At 34.5% G+C, this 13,300-nt stretch overlaps 1 protein-coding gene across 1 annotated transcript; it reads left to right on the forward strand.

Moving 5' to 3' along the window:
* Window positions 1–6,610: 6,610 nt before the first annotated feature.
* On the forward strand, window positions 6,611–8,653 carry LOC125221130 (probable pectinesterase/pectinesterase inhibitor 7). Its single transcript, XM_048123253.1, has 2 exons — window positions 6,611–7,592; window positions 7,847–8,653. The coding sequence occupies exons 1-2, from the start codon at window positions 6,611–6,613 to the stop codon at window positions 8,536–8,538; spliced, it is 1,674 nt and encodes a 557-aa protein (XP_047979210.1). The 3' UTR covers window positions 8,539–8,653.
* The last annotated feature ends 4,647 nt before the right edge of the window (window positions 8,654–13,300 follow it).

A 13,300-nucleotide genomic window follows, 5' to 3' on the forward strand; every position in this document is an offset into this window, starting at 1 on the left:
TGAAGAAAATAAAATGCCTCTAAAAGGCGGAACACCTAGGAGTACTTTATATAATCTAAGAGATCTTTTAAAATATTTTTATATTCCAACGAACATACAATTGAAAACTCACCGGAACTAGCTATAGAGTGTCCCCTTACTTTTATTCTCAATATATTCAACGTTTACCATCGATATTAATAAAGTAAATTAGGGAACATTGACGGTTATTATTATGGTTTTCAATTTTTTTATTAGTATTTCAGGTCGGGTACGGGTACCCGCAATGTCGGGTACGGATACCCATCACGGATATCGGTAATCCCTGTATGTCGCGGGGCGGGTATTGAGACAACAAATTTTGCTAAAATTGGGAACGGGTACCCAACTTGTCGGGTGCGGATATCCGCGGGTAATCCGTTTCGCCACCCCCTAGGTGCTGTGGTAAAAAGGTCACGTAAATAGGAGTATAATTTATTTCACCATTTCTATTTAGAAACTGATAGAATTCATGATCTCATACAAAAATAAAATAATAATTATTTAACATTCTCGAAACCTTGGAGGATTTTTACTGAACAATAGTTTTAAATTGAACTATTCAATTACCAAATTTGCTTATTTAATTTTTGGATAATTGTTGCTAAAATAACGAATTTTAGGTGAATTTTGGTTTTGGTCTTTAACTATCACGAATTTTGATTCTTTAATTTTGCAGAATGAAGATTTCTTCCTAAATCAAAGCCAAGGTGACCCTTATGTAAATTAATAATCCCTTCGTTATTTAAAAATAGAGTGAATTATAAATTTAATGATGGACAATTGAATTTACACATTTTTTGTATCTAAGACAACTTTATTAGCACTATTAGTTATAATCATATTAAAGGGACTTACTATTCCTGGATAATTTTATCCCTTTAGCTATTTTTTTAATCGGTGATCTTAATTATATATCCACTAATATTCTTCATTTTAATAAATATACCTGAAATGATATGAAATGCTTCATTGGATACTTTCTTTATAATTTTTGTTCCAGTCAATTTTCACTTTACATTTTTTCTTCTTTTTTTTTCTTTTTCATTTTCTTTGTTTTTCCCCTCCTTATTTGTATTCTTAAGAGTATGAGTTTGAAATCAAATTTATTTCAATAATATTAAAATATCAACAATGCTAAGTTAAAATATATGAATGTGTTATTATTGTTGTATATACCTATGAATATAATATCTTAAATAAACGAATGATTTTTAAATCATAAACCTAAAATGGAAAATAACTCTTTAAATGGTGGACATAGTGAGTATCTATTTATTTTTAGTAAGTTTTTTCGTTCTATAAAGGTGAGTCATATTTTTCATTTACAATATTTCAAATACTTTTTCTTTCTATCTCTTATTGCATTTAAATTCGTGTCATCCACAACTAAGACTATTTTTGGTGGATAGATATATAATTAGTTTTATATAAAATGTGAGTAAGATGAATTAATGGAATGTGGAATTCATTGTCAAAAATAGTAAAAAATAAATGAGAGACTTAATAACAGACGAACGAAAAAATAAACTTGAAACCATTCTTCCTCATGGATAGAAAATTGTAATTTTTTTATTCAAATATACTCCCTCTGTCCAAAAGACTAAGGACATTTGAGACGGTACAGGAATTAATGTATAACTGGTAAAGTACGAGAGATAATGAGAAGGGTAGTTAAAATAGTGTGAGCGAATAGTGCGACCCACATTATTATTCGTGTTGAATGGTGGGTCTTAGTGGTACAAGTTGTAAATAAATTGATGTATATGGGTAATGAGTTTGATAGAACTTTCCATTAATGGAAATGCGATACTTTTATGAGACGAATGAAAAAGAAAAGTGTCCTTATTTTTATGGGACGGATGGAGTATATGTGATATCAGGGTTTGCAATTTTTGATCAAACACAATAATCTGACACGAATTCGCACGAAATTAATGATTTTGGGTGAAGTTTTATTGGATGTGGGTCCTTATCGGGTCCACCCAATAATAACCCGATGATTTTGGGTTGAGTTCGGGTTATCCGATAAGAAATAAATTTATTATTTTTATTAATTAAAAAATATTATACTCTAATGTCATTATTTAGATTTAAACCGTGATAAAGTTTTCATTATGTTAAAAATAAGTCTAATTGTGTAATACTACTTCTGTCTATAATAAATAGACAAGTTTTATCATTTTGGGCCTTCCACCAAAATTAGAAATTCTAAAAATGGAAAGTTTTAAACTAATATTAACGCTAATAATCAATTTAAATGTGGACCCCATAATCCACTAACACTTCCACCACATTTCCCTCACTCTCTCTTACTGTACCAATTGCACATTAAAATCTGTGTCATTTACAACTTTGTATTTTTTGTGGACGAAGGTAGTAGTATTTTATAGTGTAATATCAAATTGCAATTATGTAACATCATGCTATGGTCGTTATCGTGATGTGTCACACTAAATTGAATAGTAAGTAACTTAATAAGATTAACGGTAGGGTGACAATTTTCGTCGTGACACAAATCTGTACAAACAAGCAAGAAGTTAATGGGTTGGGACCAGATAAAAACCGATGATTTTGGATTAAATTAAAATTTTAGATTATTGAGTTGGATCGATATTGAATTGACTTAATAACAACCCAATTCAACTCTACGTGCTACATTGAGTATTAAAAAGATCAAGTTGATAGATATAGTCATAGTCAAGTGAAAAATAATTAATAAATATAAATAAATAAAATCTTAGATGACGGTGATTATATCATCATACGTAAAGATACTAATAATGAATTGGCGGTGACATATAACTACATCCCAGGCAAAATTAGTATATATTTAAAAGGCAGTCTTCCAAGAAAAATTAATGATGTATAGTTTTCACATTGGGGAAATTCAATTACAATAAAATGCAATCCAACTGTGTTAACAAAATCGTACTTCCTCCGTCTAATAATAAGCGTCTCATTTTGTCATTTTCGTCCATCTATTAATAATTATTTCATTTATCTTTTTATTATTATTAAATTATTTTTAATAATAGATCTCACACACCACTAATTTTACTTCACTCACATTTCAATATAAAACTAATATTAAAAAATAGAACTCACCTTCCACTAATATTTTTTTATCTTTGTTACTTTAGAGCATCCACAATAGGCGGACGATAGGTCCGGATGATGCCTCGTCCAGCTCTATCGTCCACTCCTCTCTCCCACTGTAGCATCTAACTGGACGATGGTTCAGACAAAGACCTCATCCATCGCGACGTTCGTGGACGATAGTCCGCCCTATTATCGTCCGGATCTATCCTCCGCACACTACAGAAGACGATAAAACGCATTTTTTATTTCTTATACCTCATTTTCTACTTCCATTTTCACCACTTTCACTCCACACTCCACTTCATTCTTATCTTCTCTCTCACTCTAATTGAATATGAATCCCGACGGTTTCCCAAACTCGAACAACGCCGACGGAATGCCGATATTATATTTTACAGTTTAATTTTTGAAAACCAAAAAAAGTTAAATTTAAATATAAAATATGTGTTAAAAATGATAGGGCGAACTATAGTCTGCCCAAACAGACTATAAAATGATGATGCGATGGACCATAGTCCGCCACATTATAGATGCTCTTAGTTAGGACGATCTAAAAAGAACTAACAATTAATTGATGTGGAAAGTAAGGAATATAATATTAAATTACAAAAAAAAGTTTAATTTAAACCCCTCTCCTTATAGTTTCTCCGGTATTTAAAAGCGGATGTAAATGAAAAATTATTACTCCATTATCCTTTTTTTAAGAGTGGCCTGTGATTGCTTTACGACGTGAAATACTAAATCGTAACCGTGTTTTTTATAAGTTTGACTTCAAACCTCCAGCAAGCCTTGACTTTTGCAATGTAGGTTTTGACTTTGTCAGCTCCAATTTCTTAATATATACTCCCTGTGACTCAATAAATATGAGACATCACGAGATTATATACAATTTAATTTGTGTGTTAAACTGGAAATGATAGAATAAAAAAAAGAATAAAGCAAAAATAAAAGTATTTTTATTTTTAATAATGAATCATCTTGATAATTGGACAGACTAAAAAACAAAATAGGTTATCTTCGACTGATAAAAATTGCTGATGGGAAAAAAAAATCTGCGAAGTAACAAAAATATTGTAATGGAGTTATTTCACCGCTAACCGACAATATTTATTTATTATTATTTTTTTTAATGTTTTGAGTCAAACTAACTTTTCTATCTTGGCATCATATACTATTACCAAACGTAGACTAGTTATTGTCCCTTGTTCTTCAAGTAAAAAGAAGGTGAAAACTTGTCACTCCATCGATTATAGCAAACATAGTAATCCATCCTTCTCTCAATATGTGTCTGATTTAGACTAAGCACGTCTTTTATACTCCATATTATAAGGATTAGTATTATAATAAAATATGAGTAAAATGATTTAATGAAATGTGAGATCCATTATGAAAAATAATAAAATGAAATAATTAATAAATGATGGACCAAAATGAAGTGATATTATGTGTAACTATTTTTAATTTGTAAATGATTTTGAGCTCATTCTAAAATAACCAAGTTATCTTTAATTAGAAGATTAATAAAATGGTTTCAAATAGATGCAATACCCGCATTAGAATAGCTAGTTGACTAAATTAAGATCACATGCTACGACATTGACTTGCCAAAGCTCGTCAGTTTGATAAATTTATGCAATCCAACTTGCTATTTTATTTATCTACTTGGAATAAAAACCAGTCGATCATGTATTAGACTTCTACTATTGTTCCTTTTTTTCATAATAATAGTAGTTTGCCTAGATATAGTAGGGTCGCTATTAACTTATTAGGCAAGAATTAGGATGGGAATTTTAGTCGCACCAATTGTCAACATAATTAGGTATAGTTGTTTCACAAAATTGGTCATTCTTGTCACGATGAACAAAGTCTTTTATTATGGATAGAATAGTTAGAATTACTTAGCGATAATTAATAAAAACATTTAGAGTTGACTTGTTTAAATTTTAATTATAAGGCAACCAATTTTTATACTTACTTTATTATTTAATTACATTATGCCGTCTTATTTTATATATTTTATATTTGTGATTAGTATTGAAAATATGCTAAATTTGACTCCTATAGTCAGTCATACTGTAGGTGGGTGAGCTTTCTATACATTAGTATTGAGATTAAATTAGACAATATAGTGTTGAAATAATCATATACTATTGAATAAGAAAATAGAGGTCGGAAATGATAAATTTTACATCAAGATAAAATCTCATTTCAAAATAAGCAGAATATAAATTGGTGGAAGATTAAAGTAACTCATATATATGGATAATGCGAAACAAAATTAAAATTTTGATATAAAAAAAAATAGAATATAGTATGAATTGAGAGCAGTAAGTCCTAATCCCATATAATTATAAACGGACAAATATGAATAGCAATGTTGGAGTTGTATTATTTTGTCGCCTTAATATTCCGACCTTTTTGCTTTTTCTCATTTTGCTTATTCCACCTTTTTTTATTATCATTGTTTATCAATTATATCGCCTTCAAGAATAAGAAATAATCATTATTCATTTAGCCATAACAATTGACAATAATTTAGAATTTATTTTCCATCATTAATAATGATTGTCCATATCAATTCAAAGTTCAAACACTAAAAGATACCTTGATGAATGTAGATGAGATCCTTTTTTCCAAATAAATGTTGTACTATTATATTCCAAATGCTATAAATATTATCGTTATATATGTATTGGACGGATGTGGTCACTATTTGAAGTTCAAATTCGAACTAAATAAACCAATAGTAGTATTTTGCATGCAAACCAATTTGGAGTTAAATATTACACGTTCTTAAGTTATTATGCAATTGACAAGCACTATGTAACATTTTCAATTTATGAACACAGATGGCGATGACAAATTGCGCAATAGTTGAAATATAAGAAAATGCAAGCAGAAATAAGTAACGGTGCGCAACTTGCTGAATTTTTATAGTAGATGAGAATGCAATAAATTTGGTTTGAGATCTACGCGGTTTCAATATGCATTACAAGCCAAACGGAGTTGACTCACCACAAATCAAACTACATGCACTACCAAATGTCAAATATTCAATTCTACTATTTTCTTATATAGACTTCTGTATGGAATACTCCCTCCGCGTCCCATTGTATCCCACTTTGATCCAGCACAGATTTTAAGAAATACTATAATATACTAAGTGAATTGAAAAAGTTAGTAAAATGTGAGTTTTACTTTTATGTACTAGATTTTATAATAAAATATGAGTGTAAATGTGTTATTGAAATATGGAGTACACTACCAAACGCGGTAAAAATAAAGTGGGACAATTAATATGGAACGGACCAAAATAAAAAACCGAAACACACAATGGAGGATGGAGGGGAAGTACTATTTACAAAGATAAGTTTCACCGTTTTTATATTTTCAAAGTAAATATAAAAATTACAACCTAGATGAAAGTCACAATTCAAGAATCACCTATAAATACACACTCTAGACTCCCATCAAATCATCACATTCCATAATGGCCCAAAACCTACTATTCCCAATCTTCATTCTACTTCTCTCCCAATCCTATGCTCAAACTCAAACTCCTCCTTCTAAACTATGCAAATCCACTCCATACCCTTCCTTCTGCAACTCCGTCCTCCCCACCACCAACTCCTCTTCCACCGTCTACGACTACAGTCGCTTCTCCGTCCGTCAATCCATCTCAGCCGCCCGGAAATTCCTAGCCCTCGTCGAAAAAAACCTCCACCAATCCACCACCAGCCTCACCATCCCCGCAACCCGAGCACTCCAAGACTGCCAGTTCCTCGCCCAATCCAGCATCGACGACCTCATCACCTCCTTCCAAATCGTCAACAAGACCTCCCAAACCCTAACCCCATCGCGCGTGGATGACGTCCAAACCCTCCTCAGCGCCACCCTCACCAACACCCAAACATGCATCGACGGCCTCCAGGCGGCCGCGGCCGCCTGGAGCACCAGGAACGGCATCCTGACGCCCCTCTCCAACGACACGCGCCTCTACAGCGTGTCGTTGGCCCTCTTCATCAGAGGCTGGGTGCCGTCGCCACACAGCAAGAGGAAGAAGAGCAAGAATCCCTCGGCCAGGAAGCACCTCATGCGCAACGGAAAGCTGAATTTGAAAATGTCTAATGTGAATCGGGAGGTTTACCGGAAGGTTAACGGTAACAGACGGCTGCTGCAGGATGACGGCGTTGAGAGTCAGGTGGAGGTGAGTGACATTGTTGTTGTGAGTCAGGATGGGAGCGGGAACTTCACGGCGATCAATGACGCCGTTAGTGCTGCTCCGAACAATACCGATGGGAGTAACGGCTACTTCCTCATCTACATAACGGCCGGCGTCTATGAAGAGTACATTTCCATCCCCAAAAATAAGAAATACTTGATGATGGTCGGAGCTGGGATTAATGAAACCATCATCACCGGAAATCACAGCGTCGTCGACGGATGGACCACCTTCAATTCTCCCACATTCGGTATGTATTTACTCCCTCCGTCTTAAAAAATATAGACTAGTATGGTAAATTGATTAAAAAAATAAAATAAACTAGTACTAGTACATAAAACAAAGTATTTTTTAGAAAAAATAAAATAGAAATAATGATATTTCCATTTTAAGAAATATAATATTTTTGCTCTTTCAAATGACTCCCAAAAGGAAAATGAAAAAAAATGAACAAGTAGGAAAGCTATAATGTTTGCTCTAACCAACTCCCGCCATTTCTGGCAGCTGTGGTGGCGCCCGGATTCCTTGCAGTGGGAATAACATTCCGCAACACGGCGGGGCCGGAGAAGCACCAGGCAGTGGCCGTGCGCAACGGTGCGGACTTCTCCACCTTCTACGCCTGCAGCTTCGAGGCCTACCAGGACACGCTCTACGTCCACTCCCTCCGCCAGTTCTACCTCGAGTGCGACGTCTACGGCACAGTCGACTTCATCTTCGGCAACGCGGCCGTGGTCCTCCAGTCGTGCAACCTCTACCCGCGGCTGCCCATGGCCAACCAGTTCAACGCGATCACGGCCCAGGGCCGGACCGATCCCAATCAGAGCACCGGGATTTCGATCCAGAACTGCACGATCCGGGCTGCCGGAGATCTCGCCGCCTCCAATCGGACGGTGAGGACGTATCTTGGGCGGCCGTGGAAGGAGTACTCGCGGGCCGTGTATATGCAGTCGTATTTGGATAGTGTGGTCGACCCGGCCGGGTGGAGTGTGTGGTCGGGTGATTTTGCACTCAACACGTCGTATTATGCCGAGTTTGGTAATACCGGGCCGGGAGCGGAAACGGGCCGGAGAGTCACGTGGCCCGGGTTTCATGTGATTAGTGCGACCGAGGCTGCTAATTTCACTGTGGCTGCGTTTTTGGGCGGGGATGATTGGATACCTGATACCGGGCTTGCTTATACAAGTGGATTGTATTGATTTCTTCATATTTGTTTTTTATTTCTTTAGGAATTATAATTCTTTCCGCTTGTTATTGGAAAAACAGAACATGAAGACTAACTTATAATACAAAAAAAGAGAATTATGTACGTAATAGTCAGCTTTGACTTTTTTTTTTGTTATTGAACTGTCATAACTGAAACAATGAAGCAATGCAGACTTGAAGTTGAAGGAAATTCAAAGTTCAAGCAATTAATATAATTCGAGCTTATCAATTAATCAATCTTAACTCAAAAACTAGTAATTAATTGTAGCTCAATTAAATAAAAAGTGACTTTATCAAAACTATTTCGGCCCAATATAAACTAGACATGTGAGTCCACACCGCACCTGAGAGTCTAATGTCCAAAAATCAATAATAACTCTAAAAGATGATCCAATAATAAAAGAATTGAAATATTGGTCCTAAACCTATAAACTTTGGACAAAGTTTGGTATTATCAATATATTTGACTAACATACGAGGTTTTTTTTATTATACTTGATATAATTAAATCAATGTTGTTTTCTATGTAATTTTTTATTCTACTTGTTATGAACTTAAAAATTAGTTTAAAATATCGTAAAACGTATCACGGTTGCCCATGTAAAATAAGATTTTGATGAAAATATTTTATTTGAGTTAGTCTGTTTGGGAAATACCAAATAAATTACCAAGTTTGTGATGTTTTAGACCAACTTTAAAGTTTTATGAGAAATACCAAGCTCTGACCAAACTTTGATATCCTCTTCTATACACCCTCTCATCACCTCTCCCTGGTCTACTACATTTCTCTTCTATTTCAAAAGTCTTTCTCTTGTCGCTCTAGCGAATTCTAACTACTCAGGGCCGAGCCCAGCTCCACCATGCCCGACACTCCCCTTTGTGAAACCTAATTTTGGTGTGATGATGAAAAAACATCTTCCCTTTTTATAGTAAGATTTCTTCAACTATGTACGTGAAGTAATTAAATTTGACGACTATAGAAATCTCCACTACTAGAAAATTGGGTTTTTATGGCACTTCAAAATGGCACCAGAATTATGTTAACATTACATCTTATATATAATGGCACTTGAAGTAAGTGTCAGCCCCTACACATGTAATGATAGATCAAGTGCCAGGATAGAGTGTGTGTTACTTCACTGAAAAATGCCATAATATACCTTATGTAGTGGCACTTCAACGTGCCATTAAATATCGTCTAAAGCTACACTCACATAATACAAGTGATAATTTACAAAATACCCCTTATAAATATTAATAATTACAATAATTCTTATAATTTTTTGTAATGTACATTATAGCCCACAAATTTCTGTAATTTACATATTTCCTTATTTTATTTATAAATTATGATTTTCTTTAAATTATAAAAGTACATAATACATTTTATATCCAAAAGAACAAAATCATTCAACAAAACTTCATTAAGAACTCTGTTTGAACAATACGTCAAATTTGAATATACAAAAATGTAAAATATCTAATAATAGATCTTATTTTGACTAACTTTGTAAAAAATCTAATGGAACTAGTCACTGGATGTATGAGAGGAGACATAATTTGGGGTCAAAATGGAAGTCGATTGCTTGCTTATCAGTGGCGCGACCATTGTAATGCATGTCATCCAACACTATTGCATAAGGGTCGTGGCTCATTATCACTGACACTCGAAGCTGCAATTAATAAAATAAGTTAATAATCATATACACCTTCGATTCAAACATCATCATATGCATCATGTATCAGCCACATAGACAGACGTACAAGGGAATTAAAAGCTACAGCGTTGAAGCGGCAGTTTATGTTGGACATTATTTATCATCATATATTCAAGATTACATAATTGAATATGAGTAAAGCAAGATCTTCGAACAATATGTATTTCACGTAAAACCATAAACATAATAGGATTGAAACATACCTTGGCGATCCATAGCGGAAGCGATTGAGGAAGGAGGAGACGATTTCCTTGAACTCTTTTTGGCGTATGGCGCAACTCCAACTCCAACTCCAAGGATTTGTTTCTCTCTCTTTCCCACGTTTATGTGTTCTCTGTAATGTGTGTGATTTGATGGGATCACCACACTTGTATTTATAGGCAGAGAGAGGACAAACCCTAATTATGAAACCTTAAAAGCCCTTTCCATCAAAGAGGCCCAAAATAATTAGTAAATACGTTTCTTATTGACTAATAATATAATCTTCCGTCTATTAATATTACTAATTGATCACAATCAATTCTAATCAAATCTTAATGATATATACGCACGATTCTTTATTTGATGGCCAAGGAATTAATATTCATTCCATAAAAAGATTATGTAATCAATCTTTTCCAATCATTGGCAATCAATCGGCACATATATATATGAACATATATTCTCTTTGGAGAAATATAATATGATTATTTAATTAATTGATATGTGACAATAATTAATTGATAGTCAATTAATTAGAGTAAAATGTGTCTTATACCAAATAATGTATTATACTAAAATCCAATTCTATTTAGGATTCTATCACATATCACATATGTGAGACACAAAACTTACAGTTTAGTATGCTGTAGAAGCTAATACAATATTCAGCATGTCAAACGCACTTCCAAAATTGGCACCAAAAACAAAATTCATGAAAAGTAGATTAACCAAATATAATATCCTTGTACATGTAAGTCTCACTGATATTGGAAGGGTTTAATCGTTAGTCCTTTCCAAACTCATATTGAACTAGATGAACCACATACACAAAAACACCAAAAAAATATAGTCAGTTAAATTAAATACGAGGAATAAAAGAAGAAGATTAAAGATTGAACATAATCCAAATGAACATATTTACCATGAATTAACCATCTACCAAAGTCAACAATTACACTGCAATATTAAAATAAAGACTAAACTCAGGTAATGACACTGGATTTTAGGAGATGATGTTTTTGTGTGTTAAATCCAAAGAGAAAACAATATGTTTACAATAATGTGAGAGGAAATTTTTTCTAAAAAAGGAAATGAGACATCTATCATGGGATGTAAGGAGTATTTCTTTTGCATGATCTTTCGGATTTCTCACTATGACATGCTTGATACAATTATACATGGAGATTAATGGCGTGTTACAAAAATCTTTGAGCACTATACATATTCCCGTGCAATGATAATTTGAAAAGATTGTTAGAAATAATGGGATAAAATTCCCAAGCCGTTACAGGTGGTACTCTAACTATTACAATCGAAGGAAGATAATAAAAATAAGTGGAATGAAAATTACAACGGAATTAATAAAACAAACCGAACTATAAGTCGAGTCGAGGGAAGCCCTCTTTCCGCAAGACAAATTACGCCCCGGCTAGTGCTCACGGAATGGCGTATTGCCCCCAAAGATAAAACGACTTCCTCCTAGCGTGTAGAAGCACCTCAAACCCGCTATGCACCGTCGAACTTGATGGAGTTCCGAGAATCGAGCTATGCAATGCTCCTAAGATGCACACTACGATGTAGAGCTTGAGAGAAGATGTAATGCTTTTTTTTCAAAGCTATTCCCTTAGGATTCCTTTTAATCTTGATTCCAAGAATCACATCAGCTAGACCCATATCTTTCATGTCGAAATTTCTATTCGACATATTTTTGGTCTCGTTGATAATGGCACTATTGCTGCCCATAATCAACATATCATCCACATAAAGACACACAATAACGAAGCCATTATTTGTGTTCTTAATGTAAACACACTTATCACACTCGTTGATAGTGAACCCATTTGACAACATCACATTGTCAAACTTCAAATGCCATTGCAAAGGCGCCTGTTTTAACCCTATACAGAGACCTCACTAGTTTGCATACCTTCCTTTCTTGGCCAGGTACTACAAACCCTTCAGGTTGCTCCATATAAATTTCTTCCTCCAATTCACCATTCAAAAATGCAGTTTTCACATCCATTTGGTGAATTTCAAGATTGTGCAAAGCAGCAATCGCAAGAAGCACCCGAATGGAAGTGATTCTCGTAACGGGTGAATACGTGTCGAAGAAGTCATATCCTTCTTGCTGCTTAAAGCCTTTTACAACTAGGCGAGCTTTGTACTTTTCAATAGTACCATCAGTTTTATATTTCCTTCTCATGATCCACTTGCACCCTAAGGTCTTACAACCTTCTGGCAAGTCTACTAACACCCATGTGTTATTTCTCATAATTGATTCAATTTCACTATTGATTGCTTCTTGCCAGAATGGCGCATCTGGGCCAGACAGCGCTTCCGCCAACGACTTTGGTTCATCATCCAACATAAAGGTTATGAAGTCGGGACCAAAAGTCTTAGCAATTTTAACTCTTTCACCACGTCTTGGTTCTACATCCTCGGGACTTAACCTCGTCCTTTTTGGAGGATTAGAACTAGTGGATTCATCCATCATTCTTTCACTAGAAAGATCCTCCTGCCTCTTGCAAGGGTAAACATTCTCAAAGAATATAGCATTCCTTGACTCTATCGTTGATCCTTCAGCCACGCCAGGCACAACTGACTTATGGACTAGGAAATGATATGCACTACTATTAAGTGCATGGCCAATAAAGATGCAATCGACTGTTTTAGGGCCAATAGCAACTTGTTTCGGAGGCGGCACTTCTACCTTTGCTAAACACCCCCACACTTTGAGGTATGAATACGAAGGTTTCTTGCCTTTCCACAACTCATAGGGAGTCACATAACTACTTTTTAGTGGAATCTTATTCAGGATATAATTTGCCGTTAACAC

This window comes from Salvia hispanica, chromosome 4, assembly GCF_023119035.1.
Source record: "Salvia hispanica cultivar TCC Black 2014 chromosome 4, UniMelb_Shisp_WGS_1.0, whole genome shotgun sequence".
Classification (NCBI taxonomy): Eukaryota; Viridiplantae; Streptophyta; class Magnoliopsida; order Lamiales; family Lamiaceae; genus Salvia; species Salvia hispanica.

Excerpts from the sequence above, each read along its gene's own strand:
- LOC125221130 (XM_048123253.1), top strand. The coding sequence starts at position 6,611 with ATGGCCCAAAACCTACTATTCCCAATCTTCATTCTACTTCTCTCCCAA. Across the intron at positions 7,593-7,846 it reads CTTCAATTCTCCCACATTCG|CTGTGGTGGCGCCCGGATTC; the intron begins GTATGTATTTAC and ends CATTTCTGGCAG.